The 24,057-nt window shown below is 43.7% G+C and overlaps 1 protein-coding gene across 3 annotated transcripts in view; it reads right to left on the bottom strand.

The window, feature by feature from the left end:
* Nucleotides 1-24,057, bottom strand: part of tecrb (trans-2,3-enoyl-CoA reductase b) — a 101,643-nt gene that overhangs the window by 46,166 nt on the left and 31,420 nt on the right. Inside the window, exons 1-3 of one of the 3 annotated variants that reach the window (XM_087983294.1) lie at nt 18,597-18,706; nt 11,217-11,267; nt 3,691-3,742 (exon numbers count right to left, since the gene is read on the bottom strand). In XM_087983294.1, the coding sequence (XP_087839420.1) occupies nt 3,691-3,706 (16 nt within the window). In that variant the 5' untranslated portion in view covers nt 3,707-3,742; nt 11,217-11,267; nt 18,597-18,706. Of the gene's footprint in view, nt 1-3,690; nt 3,743-11,216; nt 11,526-18,596; nt 18,707-24,057 lie in introns of those variants that run through there. The other 2 variants (XM_043694707.2, XM_043694706.2) reach the window with 2 other exon arrangements.

The raw sequence follows: 24,057 nt of genomic DNA, 5'->3' as shown, positions 1-24,057 counted from the left end.
CTAAGTAATCGCTTTAGGATGGAAATGAATGCATTAGTGGGATTGATTCCAGGCCAGAGAAACTTCACCTTAGACTGGAGAAGCTGGGATTTTTCTTCCTGGAGATATTTAAAATAAAGAAGGGTCTTGACAGAGAAGATAGGCAGCTGTTCTTATTTGAAGGATCAATAACAAGGGGGCATAATTTTAAGGCATTAGGCAGGAGGTGTACAGGGGATTTAAGGAAAAACATATTCACCCAGAGGGGGAATTTGGAATGCACTGACTGGAAGGGTAGTTGAGGCGCAGAACTTTGCAATCTTTAAAAAACACTTAGATGAGCACTCGAAATGTCAAAACATTCAAGGATATGGGCTGAGTGCTGAAAACTGGGACTATCATAGATTAGATTAGAATTCCCTACAGTGTGGAAACAGGCCCTTCAGCCCAACCAGTCCACACCAACCCTCCAGAGAGTAACCCACCCAGACCCATTTCCCTCCGACTAATGCATCTAACACTATGGGCAACTTAGCATGGCCAATTCACCTAACCCGCACATCTTTGGACTGTGGGATGAAACCAGAGCACCTGGAGGAAACCCACGCAGACAAGGGGAGAATGTGCAAACTCCACACAGACAGTTGCCAGAGGCTGGAATTGAACCTGGGACCCTGGTGCTGTGAAGCAGTAGTGCTAACCACTGAGCCGTGATTTTTGTCATTGCAGACTTGATGGGCCTTTTCTGTACTATATGATTCTATAAGGGAATGAACTCCTTTCAAACTAATGTAGAATCATTATTTTAAAGGAAGTTTGGAGCTAGTACACTTGGGAAAAGATGTCGAGGATCCTACTATATTGAACTGTGTTAATGGTTATATTTAAATTTAATTTTTAAAAATTGATTCTCAAGAATGTGGGTATCACTAGCCTCCATTTACTGCCCAACCCTAATTTTACAGGGGGCAGTTAAGTGTCAACCACACTGCTTTGGGTCTGGAGTCACATGTAGGCCAGACCAGGTAAGGATGGCAGTTTCCTTCCCTAAAGGACATTAGTGAACCAGATGGGTGTTTCTGACAATCAACGGATTCATGGACATCAGTAAACTCTTAATTCCAGATTTTCACTGAATTCAAATTCCTGAACATTACTGAGACTATCTTTATAATCCAAATTTATTTATTGATTTTTGCCATGGTAGGATTTAAACCTGGGTCCCCAGAACATTACCTGGATCTCTTGATTAATAGTGATAATACCACTAGAGCATCGCCTCCCATATAAAGGAGAGTTACTATTTACTTAAAGTAGTAGTACCTGTCTGGTTAAAATATTTGAGTTTTCTGCATATGTGACAGAAATATATTAGCTGTGACCTCACCAGTCAACAGAAGGTGTGCTTGGGGTGATGGTTTTTTTTTAAATGTAGAAGTACGTCAGTCATTTCGAAAAATACTTCTATTGTTAACTTATGCTGTCTTATACCAATGTAAATACTATGATACATAGGAAATTAATTTTCTTACACTGTGGCTTAAATGGAGAGTGATTATTGTTGCAGATCTTGATAAATTCTTTGAATTATGAGAGCTCAAATACCCTGTATGTCAACACAAATGTGGAAGCTTTGACTAAATTGGCTAATAAATGGTTAGTGAGAATGAATAAGTAGCTCCCAAAAATAGAAAGTCCCTCAAGAGAATTTCAAAAAGGAGTTCTGGTTCATACTGAAGGATGAGGGATGCCTCTATCACAAACTTAGCTGGAAAATATTTTCTGCCCTGTGGCACCTAAATTTCATGCTTAAGTCATCCCAGACCCTCCAGTCCCAAGCCAAACATAAACTAAACTGGTTCCAACTGCCTGCTCCTGGCCCATATCCCTCCAACATCTTTCCTATTCAGGTACTTATCCAAATGTCTTTTAAACGTTGCAATTGTGCCCACATCCAGTACTTCCTCTAAGTTCATTCCATGCGCGAACCACCTGTGTGTGAAAAATTTGTCCCCGTGTCTTTTTTAAAATCTCTCCCCTATCACCTTAAAATGAGCCCCTTAGTTTTGAAATCCCCCATCCTGCCATTAACCTTATCTATACCCCTTATGATTTTATAAACCTCTATAATGGTCACTCCTCAACCTCCTATGTTCCAGTGAAAAAAGTCCCAGCAGTTCTTTATAAGTCAAACCTTCCGTGCCCAGTAATATCTTGGTAAATTGCTGTTCTGAGACAGTAAGCCATTCCTGTTGGCCTGGACCATTCACCCCTTTGAAATGGGAGGGTTTGCCAAGATTCTAACTCTCAACTGTCCCCCAGTAAAAGCAGAAAGTGTGCCCATTCGTACAAATGGCTACACTTAACTCAGCCAATTTGATTGGTTAAAGTCAGGGTGCAACCCACCCCAAAGGAATGACCAGAATTAGAGATGTTGTATGGTGGTATTGGCCCTTCAGTAGTAATATGAGTCTGGGATAATGCTTGGATTAACTACGGTTCAAATCCCATCAAAGCAAAGTGAATGAATACATTTTAGAATAAAAAAATCTAGTCTCAGTAATACTGACAGTGAACCGTCATCAACTGTTGTTTTAATATAAAAACAATCTGGTTCACTAATATCCTTTATGGAAGGAAAACTGCTGTCCTTACTTGGTCTGGCTTACTAATGACTCCAGACTCCATTCAAATATGATTGGCTCTTAATCAGCCTCGGAAATGGCCCTAGCAAGTCATTCAATTCAAGTGTCAATTAGAGATAGGCAACAAAGTCTGACCTTGCCAGTGACACCCACATCTCATGAAAGGATTTATAAAAATTGCAATCACTATCTAATAGCATCCATCAAATGGTCACCCAAGTGTTGTCCTGGAGATTAGATTAGATTCCCTACAGTGTGGAAACAGGCCCTTCGGCCCAACAAGTCCACACCAACCCTCCAAAGAGTAACCCATCTAGTCCCATTTCCCTCTGACTAATGCACCTAACACTATGGACAATTCATCCAACCTGCAACATCTTTGTGGCTGTGGGAGCAAACCACAGCACCGAGAGGAAACCCATGCAGACACGGGGAGAATGTGCAAACTCCACACAGACAGTCTGCCCAAGGCTGGAATTGAACCCTGGTGCTGTGGGGCTGCAGTGCTAACCACTGAGCCACCGTGCCGCCCCGTGCTCATTACTTATAAAACTATACCTCAAATGAACAGTCCAGTCCACCAGACAAGCCAACCTTCCATCTATTAACTGCCAATTTGTTGTCACAGAAAGGTAGCCAACATCAAAGACCCCTCCCACCCTGGTTATAATCTCTTCCAAATTCTTCCGTCATACAGAAGATACAAAGGCTTAAACACATGTACCAACATGTTCAAGGACAGCTTCTTCCCGTGCTGTTACTAGATTTCTGAATGGACCTCTCAAATTTCAGACCTAATGTTGTTCTTGCTCTTTGTGCACCTGCTTTGCAGCTACAGCTTTTATTCCTCACTCTATTCTATCACCCTAGGATCTTTATACGGTATGATCTGCCTGCACTGCATGGAAAACAAAAATATTTCCCTGTATCTAGGTACATGTGACAATAATAAATCAAACCAAAGAAGTGAAGAAAGTGTCTAATGGCATGGACCAAAACAAAAGCAGAAATAATTTCTCCAAGACTTTGGATAGCCTCATCATTACCAGTTTGGCTGCATACTTACGGTTCTTGTGGAACATAACCTTGATCTCTCCAATTGTCGCATTTGGCTCCACCTGTTTTTATAAAGATAGACAGCCCAGAGTTAGGGCAAAACAAAAAATCCACAATTAAAACTTGGCTTCCATACTAACAGACACACTTCAGAGTCTGTGATGTACTTGTTGAACTAAATTAGGTCAGGTGCTTCAGATCAGACTTTTGAATGTCAGTTACTTGACCATGGGAAATATCACAACTGCCCCTGTACTTCTCAAAAATCGGCACTTTCCAGCAGGTGTCAGTCTTGACCAGAAAGCTTTTTCGACCTCATGAAATCTCCAAGACTCCTAGAGTCGAAATACACAGCCAACATTCACCCCTACATCCCTACAAGTTAACTCAGTACAGGTAAGGCCTCAAACCCCACTTCCAAATATGACATTGACTAACACCATGATCAACAACGCAGGCAACATTGGTGCTCAGGGGTATGAATCCAATCCAGCTCTGGCTGTGAGAGCTGGAAGTGTGGACCAGAACCCAAAAAGATAGGAGCTATGTTAGAATGAATAACTTGATGCAATAAGATCAAGTCTTCAACCATCACACCATCAATCTTCATATCAGTATGAATCATGCATCAAGGGAGTTCACTTTAGAGGCTGGCACAGATGCAGGAACATACTTGTAAGGAGAGAGGTGCAAAACAAACTCTGCTTCTGCCAGTATCTCCTCCCAAGCACTGAGCATGTGCACAGCAACCAACACCAAATGAATGCTGAACCCATGAAATCAGACCAGCATCTTGGCAAAGAGAATACATAGACACTGTTTGGAATATTGACAATTAAACAGGCCAACATTTATCCCTCAAACAAACCTCCAATGGGTAATTTCACCATTGCTGCATTGATGTTGGTGGTAGTTTGCTAATGGACAAACTAACTGGCATGCACCCACATTACAACAGTATGACAATATCAATAAGAGCAACCATCACACAGTCCTTGTGGAGATGAAGACCTGCCTTCACAGTGAGAATAACCTCCATCATGTTGTGTGGCACTACCACCACGCTAAATTTGAACAGATCGAGCAACTCAAGACTGGATATCCATGAGGTGCAGAATTATACTCCAACACAATCTGTAACCTCATGGCTCAGCACATCCCCCACTCAACTTTTACAATCAAGCCAGGGGATCAACCCTGGTTCAATGGAAAGTGCAGGAGCAGCACCAGGTATACCTGAAGATGTATTGTCAACCTGGTAAAATCACCAAGCAGGACTACTTGCATGCCAAACAGCATAAGCAGCAAGTGATTGACAGAGCTAAGCGATCCCACAACCAATGCATTAGATCTAAGCTCTGCAGTACTGCCACACCAGTCATGAATGGCGTTGGATGATTAAACAACTCACTGGAGGTGAAGGCTCCCATCCTCAACGATGGAAGAGCCCAGCACATCAGTGCAAAAGATAAGGCTGAAGTTTTCGCAATAATCTTCAGCCAGAAGTGCTGACTGGATGATCCATTTCGGCCTCTTCCAGTGGTCCCCAGCATTACAGATAGCAATCTTCAGCCAATTCGAATCACTCCATGTGTTATCAAGAAACGATTGGAGGCACTGGATACTGCAAAGACTATGGGTCCTGACAACATTCTAGCAATAGTACTGAAGACTTGCACTCCAGAACTTGCCACTCCCCTAGCCAAGCCATTCTGGTCTAGTTACAATACTGGCATCTACCTGACAATGTGAAAAATTGCCCAAATATGTCCCGTACATAAGAAGCAGGACAAACCCAACTCGGCCAGTTACTGCCCCATCAGACTACTCTCGATCATCAGTAAAATGATGGAAGGTGTCATCAACAGTGCCATCAACAGCACCTGCTCAGCAACAACCTGCTCAATGATAGGTTCTGTCTGGGATACTCAGCTCCTGACCTCATTACAGCCTTGGTTCAAACACGGACAAAAGAGCTGAATTCCAGAGGTGAGGCAAGAGTGACAGCCCTTGACATCAAGGCTGCATTTGATCAAATGAAGCATCAAGGAGCCCTAGCAAAACTGAAATCAGCAGGTATCAGAGGGCAAACTCGCATACCTAACACATAGGAAGGTGTTGCTGGAGGTCAGTAATCTCAGCTCCATCACTGCAGGAGTTCCTTAGGGTAATGTCCTAGGCTGAAAATGTGTTGCTGGAAAAGCGCAGCAGGTCAGGCAGCATCCAAGGAGCAGGAAAATCAACGTTTCGGGCATGAGCCCTTCTTCAGGAATCCTAGTTGGGCCCAACAAGTCCACACTGATCCTCCGAACAGCAACCCACCCAGACCCATTCCCACACATTTACCCCTTCACCTAACACTACGGGCAATTTAGCATGGCCAATTCACCTAACCTGCACATTTTTGGACTGTGGGAGGAAACCGGAGCACCCGGAGGAAACCCACGCAGACACGGGAAGAACGTGCAAACTCCACACAGACAGTTGCCCAAGGCGGGAATTGAACCCAGATCTCTGGCTCTGTGAGGCAGCAGTGCTAACCACTGTGCCATCATGCCACCCACACAAATGCTAGGCTATGACTATCACCAACAAGAGACAATCTAATCAACCCCCCCCATCTTTACATTCAATGATGTTACCATCACTGAAATCACGTACTATCAATATTCTAGAAGTTATCATTGATCAGAAACTTAACTGGAGTCACCACAGTGACTACAAACGCAGGTCAGCGTAGAAACATGCTATCCAGCCCAACAAGTGTACACCGACCCTCTGAAGAGAATCCCACCCAGATCCTTTCCCTATAACCCTTCATCATTCCCATGGCTAATGTACCTAACCTACACATCTCTGAACACTAACTCACATCCTGACTCCTGAAAGCCTGTACACCATCTACAAGGCACAAGTCAGAAGACTCCCCACTTGCCTGGATGAATGTAGTCCCAAAACTCAAGTAGTTTGACACCATCCAGGATAAAGCAGACATCCAGGACAGCAGATATATGGGAACACCACCACCTGCAAGCTCCCCTCTAAGCCACTCACCATCCTGACTTGGAAATATATTGCAATTCCTTCACTGAGTCAACCCACAGCAGCTCATCACCACCTTCAGGTCAGCCCAGCAGTGCCCACATTCCACAAAAACAAATAAATAACTGCTTTAAAAAGGACTTCCATTCAGGTGAAGTACTGTGGAGTATCTGATCGGTGTCAAATGTAGTAACTAAGGGGTAGAGCATATTCTCCTTCATTGAATACCTGCCCCAATTTGGGAAAAGTGCTCAAGTGCTGAGTGTACTTAATGTTTCAGAGCAAAGAACACAACCCAACTCACCTTTGGCTGCTGTGTTTTAAGAAAAATCCAAAGAGATTCTACAAAAACATTAAGGGGAAAAAAGAGTAACTTGGGAGAGAATTGGATCCCTTAAATATCAACAAGACCATCTATGTTTAGAAGCACAGAAAATGGGGTGATACTAAACCAGTATTTCACATCAGCACTTACTGTGGAGGAGGACATAGAAGCTAGAGAACTTGGGGAAATAAATAATGATATCTTGAAAAGTGTCCCTATTATAGCACAGGAGGTGCTAGACATCTTAAAATGCACAAAGGTGGATAAATCCCCGGGACTTGACCATAGATTCATACAGTATAGAAAAGGCCCTTCAGCATCAAGTCTGCACCAACAATAACTACCACTTGTCCCATATCCTTGAATGTCATCCAAATATCTTTTAAAAGTTGTAAGGTTTCTGGCCTCTACTGCCTTCCCAGTCAGTGCATTCCAGATTCCTACCACCTGCTGATTGAATACGTTTCTCCCCCCCCTCAAATCCCCTCAGAATCTCCTCCTTACCTAAAACTATGCCTTCTTGTGATTAACCCCTTAATCAAGGGGAACAGCTGTGGTGTGACCAACACTCTGTACAACCCGAACATGATCTCCTTGCTCTTATACTCTGCCACATCTGATGAAAGCAATTGACCCACATGTCTTTGTACTAACGTGTGCTGCAATTTCAGGGTTCTGTGAATAATCTCTTCAAGATCCCTCTGTTCCTGTAGGCCACCCAGTTTTCTACCATTCACTAAATTCTCCCTCATCTTGTTTCATCTTCCAAAGTGGATGATGCTGTACTATCAGGGTTAAATACCATCTGACCAACCCAACTATATCTTCCTGTAACCTATAACCATCTTCTTCACTATTAACTACTCTACCAATCTTGGTGTTGACTGCAAATTTGCTTAACATTCCCCCCACATTTTCATCTTTATCATATATATATATAAAACAAACAATAAGAGTCCCAGTACTGATCCTTGCAATACACTACTGGACATCAGACACCAGTTGCCCGAACAGCCTTCTATCACTATCCTTTGTGTCTTACTACTAAGAGGAAAGAGAGGACTGCAGATGCTGAGCTCATTCCTGATTAAAGGTTTATGCCTGAAACATTGATTCTCCTGCTCCTTAGATGCTGCTTGACCTACTGTGCTTGTCCTATTACTAAGCCAGTTTCTGATCCATCTCACTAAGTTTCCCTCAATTTTCTGCGCTTTAACCTTCTCAGTCACCCATGGGGGTCTTCGTCAAAATCTTTGCGAAAATCCATATAAGCTACATCAACTGAATTTTCCTCATCCACACATGAACACATTTTCAAAAACCTTTTAGCAAATTATGTAGTTAATGGTAGGGCACTGGGGACTGTTGTCAAATGAAGAGACTGGGGTGCAGGTACATAGTTCCTTGAAAGTGCAGTCGCAGGGTAGTGAAGGAGGCACTGGCACATTTGCTTTCATTGGTCAATGCATTGAATATAGGAGTTGGGATGTCGTGTTGTGGTTGCACATGTTGTTGGTGGGACCACTTTTAGAGTACTATGTGCAATTCTGGTCTCCCTACCAAAAGAAAGATGCTGTTAAACCTGAAATGGTGCAGGAAAGATTTACAAGGATGTTATCGGTTTTGGAGGGTTTGAGCACTAAGGAGAGGCTGAAGAGGCTGGGCCTTTTGTCCCTGGAGCATCAGAGGCTGAGGGATGATCTAATAGACATTTATAAAATCATCAGGGATATGGATCGGGTGAATAGCCAAGGACATTTTTCTGCCTTGGAATGGGCAAGTCCAAAACTAGGGGGCATAGGTTAAGGGGAGAGAGACTGGAAAAGCAAGTTTTTCCACACCGACAGTGGCATATATATATGGAATGAGCTGAAAGAGGAAGTGGTGGAGACGAGTACAATTACAATATTTAAAAGGTATGTACATGAAAAGGACATGTTTAAAGATTATGGACTAAATGCTGGTAAATGAGACTAGTTCTATTTAGGATTTCTGGTTGGCATGGACAAGTTGGACCGAAGGGTCTTTTTCTATGCTGTACATCTGTATGGCTCTGAGTGCTGGGGTGGGACAAAGCTTAAGAAAAACGGTGAGATCTCTTGAGGAACAGCTAAATCAACTGATCCTAAAGTAGCTGCCGTACAGATTGAATAAAGACTGGCACAGTTAAAAACAACGTAAATGGTTGCCAAGTCAAAAAGAGAGCTGGTGCCTCCAATGGATATGTATCCTCTGATCCAAGGAGTATTCTACTTCAATCATATCAAAGCTGGGAGGAAACTCTCTCAACTCTGGGTGGAGACAACAATCCAGCAGAATTAGAACTGTTTAACTGTCTCTTTTCTGAAGCATATGTAGATCGCACAGCATTGACTGCCTCTGGGGTGCCTCCATCACTTAGAAAATGCCTACAAGGATAAAGTCAGATGGATTGAAAGCTTTGAACTTACACTACTGACCAGCTGCAACCTTGTTGAAACAAGAAGAAACTGTTCAGAACTGGGATACTTTTATTTCCTACAATTCACCCTCATACATCTTGCTGCATCAAGCCTGGTCTGGTAGCAACTTCCATCTTCACACACACATATGCTTCTCCCAGTTGCTCCTATACGATCTCCTATCCAGATGCAACATCAAGAACAGACTGAAGCTGATGCCCTCTACAATGGGCACTGAAGGCCAAGTTCATTAGCTATCAGAAGCGATGACAGATGCCCACTTGGCAAGGTGAGCGAGTATGGGAACAGCCTCCAGGGAGCATCACAGACAGCTGACGCCTGCTTTGGCTCATCCGGTCATGCTCCCCCCACCAGTGACCTCTGATATCCTTGCACATGGGTATGACATTTGAAATCCTGTGAATAACTGGAGATGTCCACAAGGCAAAGAGACCAGTTGCACCTTCACCAAGGCTCCTGGCTGGGACACTATTTGCCATAAACAACTCTCACCTCCACTCACTGTGAAAAGTGGAAGATTTTAAACACCAAACTCTGAGTGGAAAATGGTTGTGTTGTAGGTGGAATACAAAGTCAAAAAAAAGGAGATAAATACAAATCTAGATCCCATCCCTGGGAAATACTGTATACAAAGGAACCATTCTGCACACCACGTGCATGCTAACTCCTTGGTGGAAGAATGCAGAGTCCCAGCTGCTCTGTTCTTTCCCTGGATTAGATTACTTTACAGTGTGGAAACAGGCCCTTCGGCCCAACAAGTCCACACCGACCCGCCGAAGCGCAAGCAACCCACACCTCTACATTTACCCCTTACCTAACACTATGGGCAATTTAGCATGGCCAATTCACCTGACCTGCACATCTTTGGACTGTGGGAGGAAACCGGAGTACCCGGAGGAAACCCACGCAGACACGGGGAGAACGTGCAAACTCCACACAGTCGCCTGAGGCAGGAATTGAACCCGGGTCTCTGGCGCTGTGAGGCCGCAGTGCTAACCACTGTGCCACCGTGCCGCCCACCTATGGAACTATGCAATGTTTCTCGATTCAAGCTTGTGTCCAATTTTCTTTTGAGTTCCTACTAAATTGGTTTCCACTCACACACCACTGACATCCCCTACCCCCACCACCAAGTTCAAGGCCACACTAAACCAAAACACTTACTGTATAAAATGGCTTTCAAATTTCACCTCTGGTTACTAGCTCCTCATCTTAGGAGTGAGTTCGGCTCAGTTAGCTGGACAGACCAGCTGAGGTTACCAATAAAGGACTTTCCTTTCCCCTTGCCTGAAGTATGGTCACCCTCAAGTTAAATCATCACCTGTCGTCTCTCTCTAACAAGAGAGCAGCCCGATTGTCTGGTAAGATTACGGACACACACACATTCACTCAGTTACTGACCCTCCCACTAATAGGCACAGTTTCTCCTGATTCATCCTGACAGAACACATAGCCTCCCTAAATCACCCTTTGAAATGGAGATAGCACCAGAAATCTGTGAATATATGGGGATGCCTCAGTCAATGATGTTAACTGGAGATGATTAATCAAAAAGATAACTGTGGGCTTGAGCACAAATTTTCCACAACTGCACCTAGATTGTTTTCAACAAACCAAGGGATATGTCAAATAAACATACAGTCCCAATAGTTAATGTTTTGATGCTATGTATTTTACTGCCACAGCATATATGCAATGGAGGCTTACCTTGTCCAGAAAGGTGAGCTTCTGTTTAGTCCTTGCATCCAAGATCTCCACCTCAAAGAAAACACAAGCTTTTTTAGATTTCTTCTGCGATTTGATGGGACGGCTGGGCAGAATCAGCCCATTAGCCAACAGTAAGTTTGGCTCTGGCAGCATCACGCTCATATTCATTGCTATTCCAATCAGTCCCACTCAAAGTTTAGCCTTTCCCCCTCTCTTTCCAAACGGAGGAGGCTCACTATTTAAAATAATGTATGAAGAACAAAAAAAACTGAAGTCCTGCTGCCCGAGGTACAGTGAGCCACGAATAAACCCAGTCATCTGCAGCTTCTAGACAGAACAGCTCTAAAAAGGAGACTGCCCGAAGGGAGGTAACCCGATAGCTCTGGAATGTGAGCTCCTGACATCTCCAACTAAATATAATCCAATTAAACAGCAGCAGAACATCTGGGACTTCAAGAGTTGAGTGAATTGGAGAAATGCACTTGTCGGATTTTATTTGGGAATCAAACCAACTGATACTGCAAGTGTTCAGGGCACCTGGGAGACAGCACATGGTCAGGAGTAAGAATCCCTGCTCCGTCCCAGACGGGGAGAGACTGTTACAGGAGAGTTCAGCTCTCAGTAGTACCGCCAGGTACTGGTACATTTACAGGTATATTCACTGGGATATGATACTAACATGGGTCAGCAGAACATCCAAAATCACAAGCACCCACCAGACCGCAAGGCAAAATTTGGGCAACCAGGCCTTTCTGCCAACCAACTTATACTGGTGTTGGTACTGCACAGTCTGCCACCTCACTAACCCAACAGGGCAAAAATGTCTTTGCCAATGGCTGTTTGCTTCACATGATGTCCTGGCATGTTTCTTTCGACCAAGAGAATCAGGGAAAGTTTTTTTTAAAATTTCCCTGGGGTTTTCAACCTAGTGAACGCATAGTGGGGAACAGGGGTATTTGATTAAAATGAACCAGCAACTGAGATCTGGGAAAAGTTTAATGGAGCAGCCAGCTTTTGCTGCCCAGTTATTTCGTACGTGTTGGAGATACCTCCTGCTGTCTGGATGCCAGCTGACACTCAAGAAGTCAAGGATCAGAAATGTCAAGGTTCACGTGTGAAGAACCCTTTCACTCTAATGGCCACGGAAGGATGTTGAGGGAATAAACAGAATCTGGGTTGGGCAGAATCAAACTAAAGGAAAAATTACACAAAATCAGATCATTAGCTTAGCTGCACGTGACAGATACAGTTCCTTTAAAATTCAGAATCCAAATTCACTTGCGGAATGGGAACATGCTTCGTTCGAATACACTTTCCCCCCTCTCCTTCCTCCCCACCCAAAAGTAATCAGATTCCATAACTGTGGCCCTTCCATCCGCTGACTGCACGGTCATCTCTGTGACCATTGCAGCTTCCCATATATCACACTCAGACAGAATAACAAGCAACAACAGAATAAAACATCCCAAGGTGCTTCACAACGGTGTTATCAAACAAAAATCTGATACTGAGCCAATCCCAAAGGCTGGTGGAAGAGGTAGGTTTTAAAGCATGGAGTAAGCGGGAGAAGGGAATTCTGGAGCTCAGGGGCCTTGGCAGCTGAAGGCACAGCTATCAATGATGCAGTAATTAAAACTGGGTAAGCACAAGAGGCTGGGACATGGGGGGGAAAACAGAGATGACAACTTCGTAGGGTTGGAGGGGGAGATAAGGAGGGGCAAGAGCATTAACTGGTGAGACTGGGAAGGAGACTCCTTTGGTGTTGAACTATAGAAAATAGAAAATTAAAAACACCATTTAATTTTCTTTAGCTGCCCTCTAATTGCATTTAATTTATTGTTCTGGACTTATTTTAACAAAAAAAAGTGACAATTGAATTGTCTTAAATTGAGAATTTATTGTGAGCAAGATTATTTGCAGCAAATTTCAGATTTTGACCGTGTTCTTTAGCACTAGTTAAAGTGCAATGGCATGCATGAGCCTGAGAATGTGTGTCTCGTCTGCCTGGGCATGAGCGAGAGCAATAGCGTCACGGTCTGGCTGCGTGTGAGCATATGAGAGAGAGAGTGAGAGAGAGAGGAAACGCAAGAGTGAGAGGCAGAGAGTGAGAGTGTGAGCGAGAGAGGCAATGCAAGAGAAAGGGAGAGGGAGAGAGGCAATGTGTGTGTGAGTGTGAGAGAGAGAGAGAGAGAACGCCGGTGTGTGTGTGTGCGCGAGAGAAAGAGGCAACGTGAGTGAGAGAGAGAGAGAGAGAGAGAGAGAGAGAGAGAGAGAGAGAGAGAGAGAGAGAGAGAGAGAGAGAGAGAGAGAGAGAGAGAGAGAGAGAGAGAGAGAATGTGAGAGAGAGAGAGAGAGAGAGAGTGTCTGTGCAGGTGAGGGTGAGAATGTGTCTGTCTGTCTGTGCGTGTCTATTTCTTCCTCTCAGGCTGACCCAACCACTATCCCTCCACCGACACACTCATTCAATTGGTCCTCACCCTCAACAACTTTTCCTTCAATCCTCTCACTTCCTTCAGACCAAAGGGGTAGCCACGGGCATCCACATGACTTCGGTATGCCTGTGTCCTCCTCGGATGTGTGGAACAGTCCATCTTCCATAGTTACACCGACACTATTCCCCATTTTTTCCTCTGCTACATTGATGACTATATCGTCACCACCACCTCATGCTCCGATGAGGAGGCTGAAGAGTTCATCAACTTCATGAACACCTTCCACCCTGACCTCAAGTTCACCTGGACCATCTTGGACACCTCCCTCCTCTTCCTGCACCTCTCTGCCTCCATTCCCAGTGACCGACTCAACATGGACATCTACTTCAAACTCACGGACTCCCACAGCTACCTGGACTATACCTCCTCCTCGCCTCCCACCCCTACGTAAAAACACTATCCATTATTCCCAATTCCTCCACGTCAGTCATCCCAGGAGGAGCAATTCCACTCCAGAACATCCCAGATGGCCTCCTACTTCAAGGACCGAAATTTCCCCTCCCACGTGGTCAACAATGCCCTCCAGTGCATCTCCTCCACTTCTGCACCTCCACCCTTGAACCCCACCCCTCCAACTGCGACAAGAATAGAACCCCCCGCTCCTCACCTTCCACCCCACCAATCTCCAGATGCAACATTTCACCCTCTACCATTTCTGCCACCAACAGACCCCACCATGAGAGATACTTTTCCCTACCCACTCCAATCAGCATTCCATAGAGACCATTCCCTCGTTAGGTCTGTGACCCCCACCAACTCATCCACCATTCCCGCACCTTCCCTTGCTGTAACAAGAGGTGTAAAGCCTGCACCCATACCTCCCCCTTCACCTCCATCCAAGGCCCCCAAGGATCCTTCCTCACCCAGCAGAGATTTTCCTGCACGTCTAAACACCTCATCTACTGTGTCCGTTGCTCTCAATGTGGTCTCTACATTGGGGAGACAGGATGCCAACTCACGGAACATTTCAGGGAGCATCTCTGGCACACTCGCACCAAAAACCCACTGCCCTGTAGCCGACCACTTCAACTACTCCCTCCCATTCCGCCAAGGGCATGCAAGTCCTTGGCCTCCTCCACTGCCAAATCCTAGCCACCCAACGCCTGGAGGAAGAACTCATCTTCCATCTTGGGACCCTCCAACCACACAGGATCAATGTTGATTTCACCAGTTTCCTCATCTCCCCTTCCCCCCCCTCATCCCAGATCCAAACTTCCAACTCAGCATCACCCTCTTGAACTGTCCCACCTGGCCACTCCACACTCTGGTCTGTCCTAACACCATCACCCCCCACCTGCATCTACCTATTGCCCTTCAAACTACCTTCCCCCCAGCCCCACCCCCACCCCCCTATTTATCTCTCTCCCCCTCTCCCCATGCACCACATTCCAGATGAATGGCTTATGCCTAAAACATCGACTCTCCTTGGATGCTGCCTGACTGGCTGTGCTTTTCCAGCACCACACTTTGACTCATGTCTGTCTGTCTGTCTATGCATGTGAGTGTGAGAGTGTGCGTGTCTGTCTGTCTGTCTGTGTGCGCGAGTTTGAGAAGAACAGAATGAGCAGCCTGACAGTACAGCCTGTATATACTCAAGGCCCGGAAGTATTGTGATATCTCTACCTCGCTGGATTGCCCACTTGGAATTTTGTGGTCTGGAGATTTGAAGATTGGCTATTCTTGACTGTGTTGCCTCATATCCTGACTCACAAACTGAGGTTTGTCAGTGTCAGCAATGTAGGTCTCTTAGAACGAGAACAGTTTTAAAAATCCTATGTGGCAAAACAAACCAACTGCTCTCTGGGAAGAGATTCTCATTTCATGTCCCGATATGGCTGATGAGCATGTTTCACTGCAGGCAGGCCTCTGGAGAGCTTTGCAATCACAAGCCTGTGAAAGCAAGCAGAGTGGTGTGTTAATGCGTTTATGGCAGCACCTTATGTGCAGCTGTTAAAACGGAGTACAGAGCTCAGCTTGTGTCAGTCATATTAATAGAAGCCACAGGCAGGACAAATACAGTGGGCAGCACACACCAGCACTTCTCGGGAAGACCAAGGCGTGCAGCTGAAATGGATTTTTATCGGGAACCCTGTCTCCATAATCATTCCACAAACAGTAAGCTACCCGATGCTTTAGTTTATCAACTAGAACAGATCATGCTATTGTTTTAAAATGTTGCAGGAGGCAGTTTGAGAGAAAGAAGTTTCAGGAGATAGAATAGAGTGTAAATGGGATCCCAGAAGTAAAATTCGGAAAGTTCAGTTCTTTCAGCGCCACTGCCTTTCAATGCTTTGGCTCTGAGCTGTAGACAGGAGCAAGCTCTGAATAAATAAAATGGACTCTTCAAGAACAAAAACCTTTTGAGACAGATGTAACAGAGTTTTCAAGACTGAGTCAGGACACAAAACTCCTGACACATGGTTAGACTTAAACTAACTGGTGATTTATATGGAAACTTGAGGAAGAGGTAGTATGAGGCTAGAAGAGGAGGAAGAACAATCTTGGCTTTAAGGAGCTGCCACTAGTGTTACATAACAACTTTCTCGAACAGACACTGCTGGGTTTGAGCGGCTGCCATTGGACTATTTTTGCTCTGCCACCCCTCAGTTTACTTCCTACATCAAGGCAGTCAAAGGCACTCAACAAATAGTTGAAGGACTTAAATAGTACAACCTGGTATTTTATCAAATTGTAGGCAGTCAAAAACATTTCCAGTCATTTAAACCCAGGCGGTCTCAGTTGGGGAAAGACATTGGGCAGCTGTATTCAAATGTTCTCACACTTAACTGCTAAGTGCTCCTCAGAGTGAAGAACATAAGTACCATGACTGTTTTCAAATCACATAGCTGTTTCATGAATTGTGTATAGTCTAACAGATTTATTCAAAATTACAAGCTTGGTGACAAAGGAGCAGCATTCCGAAAGCTTGTGATTTCAAAGGAATCTGTTGGACTACAATATGGTGTTGTGTGACTTTGTTTACCCCAGTCCATCACCAGCACCTCCACATCATGAATAGTAGTCAAGTAACTAACAGTGTTCCACAAAATGGGAATAATCTGAAGCAACATTTGGAAACCAACACATTCAGGAGGAACAAATAACTTAAGATCTTTGATTCCCAAAGCTCTGCACCCCTGAAACTTCTGTTGAGTCATGTGCACGTTTGCTGTACAGTAAATTTGCTATATGCAGTAATGATGGCTGTGTACTGTAATATTGCTGCATGCAGTATTCATTGCTGGCGTGCAGTCAAATACTTCACCACATGTGGACTCCACTGTTCTGAAAGTACCAGGTGGTTGAAGGAGAACAAGATGAAGCTTGAATTTTTTTTGTTTTAAGTAAGATGTCTAAGTTTGCAGACAATGCTAAGTTGGGTGAGAAGATGAACTGTGAGGAAGATGCTCAGGTGCTTCAGAGTGATTTAGATAAGTTGACCGAGTGGGCAAATGCATGGCAGGTGAAGTAAAATGCGAATAAATGAGAGGTTATCCACTTTGGTAGCAAAAGCAGGAAGGTAGATTATTGCTTGAAATGGCTACACTGGAAGGTGCAATGAGACTGCCATCCCGTTTCCCCCCTCAGTCGAAGCAAAACGCTCAGTATGGTTTTATCTCCTCCATCTTTATTCCAGGCCCTGGAGGGACAGAGAACAATCGCCCATGTGCACAGGGACATGAGTTCACGGTCTTCTCTGGATCAGCAACTTCTCAATGAACTATATTGTCATTTTACAGGGAGGAGCATCCAGATAAGGCGACATACATATTAATTGGGTGACTGTTACAGTCAACGAGTATCAATAGAAGAGACCAAGCCCTTTACTGTTATACAATGAATGTTCTTAACCTTGTTAATTGGATTCATACAATAGATACTTTTCCCCTTATTAGCTGATCTTGCATACCGAATGCATCCAATATTGTTAAATGGCTCTACATTATGACTGCTTTTCCACCTTATTAACCCATTACCCTTGCCTCCAGCACCCCATTGTTAACTGCAAGTTTTTTTTATTTACCCCGAGAGCGCTCTTCGGCATGTACCCAGACCTGCCATTTAAGTGCTCTGCTGGTGGAACCACTCTTCAGATGCCTTTCAAAGTGGTCCCGCGCCATTTTGTTTTAAAAATCATGTATAACTGCAAGTTTTTATCTGATCTGAGTCATGCTCAGCTGAATGCCTTGGTTCACAAAACTCAGAACTTAACACCTTCCCTGCCTGCTTGTACCCTATACACATTCTCAAGACCTGGGTTTATCAGATGACGATAAGAAATGGTACATTGACTTCAGAGTGAGAAGATTTGAGTACTGTACAGGAGCAGGGGCGTCTTCCTACGATAGTGCAGGGCCTTAGTGAGAGAAAAGTACAGCACAGTACAGGCCCTACGGCCCACAATGTTGTGCCGAGGATTAATCCTAATCTAAAATTAAATAATCTAATCTCCGCTCCCCTCAATTCACTGCTGTCCATGTGCATGTCCAGCAGTCGCTTAAATGACTGCACTTCCACCACTTCTGCTGGCAATGCATTCCATGCGTTCACAACTCTGTGTAAAGAACCTACCTCTGGTGTCTCCTCCTATACCTTCCTCCTAACACCTTAAATCTATGACCCCTCATGGCAGTCAATCCTGCCCTGGGGAAAAGTCTCTGACTATTGACTCTATCCAAGCCTCTCATTACCTTGTACACCTCGATCAGGTCACCCCTCTTCCTCCTTCTCTCTAGAGAGAAAAGTCCGAGCTCAGTCAACTTCTTCTCTTAAGACAAGTCCTCCAGTCCAGTCAGCATCCTGGTAAACCCTCCTTTGCACCCTCCCCAAAGCCTCACGTCTAATGAGGCGACAAGAACTGGACACAATATTCCAAGTGTGGTCTCACCAGGGTTTTGTAGAGCTGCAGCAAAACCTCACTGTTCTTAAACTCAATCCCCTTGTTGATGGGGTGTTGTGCGTAGTTTTGGTCTCCTGAGGATGGATGTTCTGACGATGGAGGAAGGTTTACTAGACTGATTCTTGGGGTGGCTGGAGTGACATATGAAGAGAGACTGGATCAGTTAGGACTATATCCATTTGAGTTTGGAAGAATGAGGAGCAATTTCACAGGAACCAATAAAATTCTAACAGAACCAGATGGAGTAAACACAGGCAGGATGCACCCAGTGATCAGGGCGTTGAGAAGCTGGGGTTACAATCTAAGGATATGAGGTAGTCCATTTAGGAATGAGCCGAGAAGAAATTTCTTCATCCAAAGTGGCGAGCGTGTGGCATTCTCAGCCACAGAAAGTGGTTCAGGTCAAAACTTTAAATGTTTCAAGAAGGAATTCAATGTAGTTCTTAGGGCTAAAGGGGTCAAAGGGTACAAGGAGAAAGCTGGAACACGGTACCAAGTTGGATGATCAGAATGACCTCACTGAATGCTGGAGCAGGCTCAAAGAACTGAAAGGCTTACTCCTGCCTATTTTTCTATGTAATTCGGATATAGCATCAGAAGAGGAACTCAGTCAGACCTAAAATATGACTTTAGCTGATCAGGACAGTGCAAGTTAAAATAACAGGTTTGCACAAGTTCCAGTGATTGGGAATATTTTGGTCAGCTACAAAATATCCACAAAAACAGATTTCCTTTGTCATGGAAAAGGGGCAACCACCCTACGCTATCGAACAGGAGTGTGAAAAATCTACTGCACTGGAACACAGCACGATTTACAGAGTTGCAAAGATAAGTAGGTATCAGTCTAAGGAAAGCAGAAACATACCTGTTCTCGTAAACCAATACAGTTAAATATTTTTGGAAAGGAAGTACCTATAAGTTGTTTGTGTACACTGAGGCCCTGACGGGTATATTGTATAATCAAAAACAGTAGGTCTAACTGAGATATTGAGCTCCCTGCCTTCTAGCATACTAGTACCAGAGGGTCAGTCGATTACATAACATTAGAGATTTGACCAATGGTTACTGAAAAGAACTCTGTTTCAGATAATCTGAGAGGTTGAAGCAGTTACCAAAGCCGTTTGTGGAAATGCAACAGATTTTTAATGACATGAATCATTCCAAGTAGAGTGGAACATTGTAATTTCATTAGGGTAATTGAAAATTAACCACCCAGGAGGATAGTTCATCTCTCACATTAATAATAGGTGCCCAAAACCAAGCTCAGGGAGGACACAAGCCAACCAGGGAGAATATGGGCACTCTGGCCAATTATTTCCTTTACAGCAATCAACACAACAGGAAAAAGCAGAGACCTGTCGTCAGCAACATTTGTTGACAGTTAACTTCACCTGCCCTTTTGGAATACAGATGGATAGCTAAGAACAAAACATAGGGAACAGGAGATTGAGAAAGTGCAGGCAAGTGAGAAAAGGCCACAACAGTGCGGTAAGAGTCCTTCATCAATTAGCACTGCTGAAAACAAACAACTGGTTTTCATTTGGCATCTTTAACACAAAGCTTCAAGGCTTTTCACAGCAAAAAGAAAATTATTTTTTTGCAGAAACACACAAGTGATACGAGGTTTAGTTTCAGGTTTCTGTAGAGATTGTTTGAGTGGAGGTTCGCATCTAGGGAGGGCCTGAGCGATCTGAAAACAAGACCAACAGTTTTAAAATTAAGGTTCCGCTTAAGTGGGAGCCAACATAGACCAGTGAACCATAGGGGCAAGAGGTGAATGCGACTCAAGTAGCAGAATTTTGGACAAGCTTGTTTATTGAAGGGTAGGATGTAGGAGAGGGTGTCAGGCAGGAAGGTGGTGAAAATAGCTAAGCGCAGGGGATAATAAAAGCATGATGAGAATTTCAGCAGAGATGGCAGAAGGAAAAATAATTGGTCTTCGGGATAGCAAGATTATGCATTCAGAAATATAAACACATTCATAGAGTCGTGTAAATTCTCTCTCTCCTGTAAGAACTTGTGAATGAATTTACCTTTTTGCCAAGGGGTGTGATGATAGGATGTTGCAGGAAATCTGAACAGCTCTTTGTTAAATTACGGGGATAGCTTTTTAGTCAGGTTTTCAAATAGTTGTTATTCTAAATTCTGTTTTCTTTTGTTTGTACTTCATTCGGTAGTCTGTAAATAAATTCTGTTCCATTTAAAACTGAGTGGTTTGGTCAGCTGCATCACTCCTGGTATATCCACCTTACCTTAATGGCTGTATGAATAGGAAGAGTTTGGGGGGAAATGGGCCAAGAGCTGGCAAATGGGACTAGATTAGTTTCAGATATCTGGTCATCATGGATGAGTTGGACCAGAGGGTCCGTTCCTGTACTGCACATCTCTGTGACTTTACGACAACTAGAAAACTTAGGGTCTGGGCTACCTTCTTGAAATATTTTAAGGTGGTCTGGCCTGGTCCATAACATAGTTGTTTGGCCTCAGCTGGAGTACTGTGTATGATTCTAGGCACCACACTCGAGGAAGGTATTGGAGATACAGCACATAAGAGGCTTACAGGAATGAAATTCCTCATCCTTGGAACTGGCGATGCAGATAAATCGGAGAAGTCGGGACTGTTTTTTTTCTTGCAGAAGGCTGACAGGAGATTTGACAGAGGTGTTCAAAGATCATGAGGAGTCTGGACTGAATTGAAAGAAACTGTTCCCAATTGTGAAAGGATCAAGAGTGATGGCCTATCAGGTTTATTGAGGAAAGCAGAAAAAAAAAGTGTGAGGGGAAAAGATCTATATAGCGAGGGGTCAGGGTTTGAAATTCACTACCTGAGAGTGCGGGTAGTGACTCAATGGAGGCTTTCAAAATGAAATTGTTCCCTTCAAATAACTGTCCAAAGTGTAGGGTATATGGGGAGAATACATCAGGATTGCAACAAGTGAGTCGTTTGTTTGGAAAGACAGAATGGGCCAAATAGCGTCTTTCTGAGCTGCTGTAAACATCTCAGCCTCTTCCTCCTCTAAAACTTACCTTTTTGAGAAGTTTTGAATCATTTATGCTGTGCACTGCTCAAGGTCAAATGGCTAAACATTATCAAAAACAAAGTGTCTCATCATATTTTACTACATCAACAAAAAAAAAAGTGTACAAAAAGTTTATTCTTTCGTGGAATGTGGTGTTGCTGGTAATCTTTTGCCCATCACTAACTACTTTTCAACTGAGTGGCTCATTCAGCCATTTCAGAGTTAACCACATTGCTGTAGGCCTGGAGTCACATGTAGCCTAGACTAGATTATTTTCCTAAAAAAATTAGCGCACAAGGTTGTGTTTAAAAAAAAATTATGATAGTTGCCGTGGTCACCATTATATTCCCAGATTTATTAATTGAATTTCAATTCTGCAAGCTGTTATGTATGGATTTGACCTCATGTCCCCAGAACATTAGCCTGGGCCTGAGTCCTGAGGAAAGGTCACTGGACCCGAATTGTTAACTCTGATGAATTCTCTCCACAGGTGCTGCCAGACCTGCTGAGCCTTTCCAGTAATGAGGGCAGAGCAGTGGACATTGTCTGTATGGACTTCAGTAAGGCATTCTATGAGGTTTTGCATATTAGACTGGTTAGCAAGGTTAGATCATATGGAATACGAGAGCTAGCCATCTGGATGCAAAATTGGCTCAAAGGTTTTCAGACAGGAGACCTGTGACCAGCAGTGTGCCAAAACGATTGGCGTTGGGTCCACTGCTTTGTCAAGTATATAAACGATTTGGATGAGAACATAGGTGGTAAGGTAAGTAAGTTTGCAATGACACCAAAATCGGAGGTGTAGTGAACAACAAAGGTTACCTCAGAGTAAAATGGGACCTTGATCAGATTGGCAAATGGGCTTAGGAGTGGATAACAGAGCTCAATTTAGATAAATGTGAGGTGCTGCATTTTGGTAAGGCAAATCAGGGCAGGACTTATACACTTAATGTTAAGGTCCTGGGGAGTGTTGCTGAAAAAAGATACCTTGGGGTGCAGGTGCATACTGTTATAAAGCAGAAGTTGACGCCACTCTGAGAACTAAAACAGAAGCACCCAAACAGGTGCACCTCACCCTATAATCTGTAAAAAGTGCTGTAACCTGCTTCTCAACAACTTCTAGTGGTTAAAAATAAATCCTTGACACTCACTCTAAAATCAACAGGTAACAATTTATTTATCTAACTCTTAACAGTAAACAAATTAATTAAACTATTAACAAACTGAAAAACTCCTAACAACTAACTATTCCTTAATAAAATAAGATTCTAACGGTATGCTGTTCCAATAAGTAGAAGTCCCATTCATATACAAAAAAAAACAGAATTTAGTCTCAAAATTACAGCCAGGTTACGTCTTCCAGAATGTTCTGTGCCTTCTCCGCCATTTCTTCTGTGAAGAACGCCTTCTCTGCTGTTTCTTCTGTCAGGAACGTCTTCCCCGCCATTGGTACTGTTATTAATTAAATAGTACTTTCTCTAAAGCATAGGTGACTGAAAGAGCCAGTGATTCTCGAGAGAGAGTGCTGAGGGCTGTTCATCTGGTGGATAGCAGTTAGCTCTGGGGTCTTTATCCAACTGCCCCCTTCATTTATACCCATGATTAATGTCAATATTTCCTACAATAGGATTGGTCCGTGTTGTCAAACCATCAGATTTAAATTTAATAGGTTTTTGGTATTTAAGTACCTGGTTCAAATCAATCAGCTAAATTCAAAAACCTGTTGTTTTGTTAAAAAATGTTGCTTGGCCTGCTAACTGTATGGCCTTTAGATACAAATGTTTCAGTTCAGGCTGTGTACTAGCAAACGTAAGCACAGAAAAAGCATCATCTTTGATACGCAATGCTGTCCCAATTTTACAAACATTCTAACTTCCTGCCTCCCAAGCTACAATTACTCTACCCAACTTCACAACAATAGTTCCTTGAAAATGGAGTCGTAGGTAGACAAGGTACTGAAGAGGACAGTTTGAAACACTTGCCTTTATTTGGTCAGTGCACTGAGTATAGGAGGTTGGGAGATAATGTTGTAGCTGCAGAGGACATTTGTTAGGCCACTTTGGACTTCTGCATTCATTTCAGGTCTCCCTGCTATAGGAAAGATGTTGTTAAACTTGAGTTCAGAAAAGATTTACAAGGATATTGCCAGGGTTGCGCCAATCGGGAGAGGCTGAATAGAACATATACAGCATAGGACAGGAATGGGCCTTTCAGTCCAGGATGTTATGCCAAACATGCTACTAAATTAAACTAATCCCTTCTGCCTATGGTCCATATCCCTCCATTCCTTGCATATACTTGTGCTTATTCAAGAGCCCCTTAAATGCCCCTATCGTATCTGCCTCACACTACTCCTGGCTGTGCATTCCAAACTCCTACTACTCTTGCCTCTCATATCTCCTTTGAACTTTCCCCCTCTCACCTTAAAT

This window comes from Chiloscyllium plagiosum, unplaced genomic scaffold, assembly GCF_037043375.1.
Source record: "Chiloscyllium plagiosum isolate Xiang-an unplaced genomic scaffold, Cpla_swu_hap1 HiC_scaffold_45, whole genome shotgun sequence".
NCBI classification, from domain to species: domain Eukaryota; kingdom Metazoa; phylum Chordata; class Chondrichthyes; order Orectolobiformes; family Hemiscylliidae; genus Chiloscyllium; species Chiloscyllium plagiosum.
This window is presented reverse-complemented; position numbering and strand designations above follow the sequence as displayed.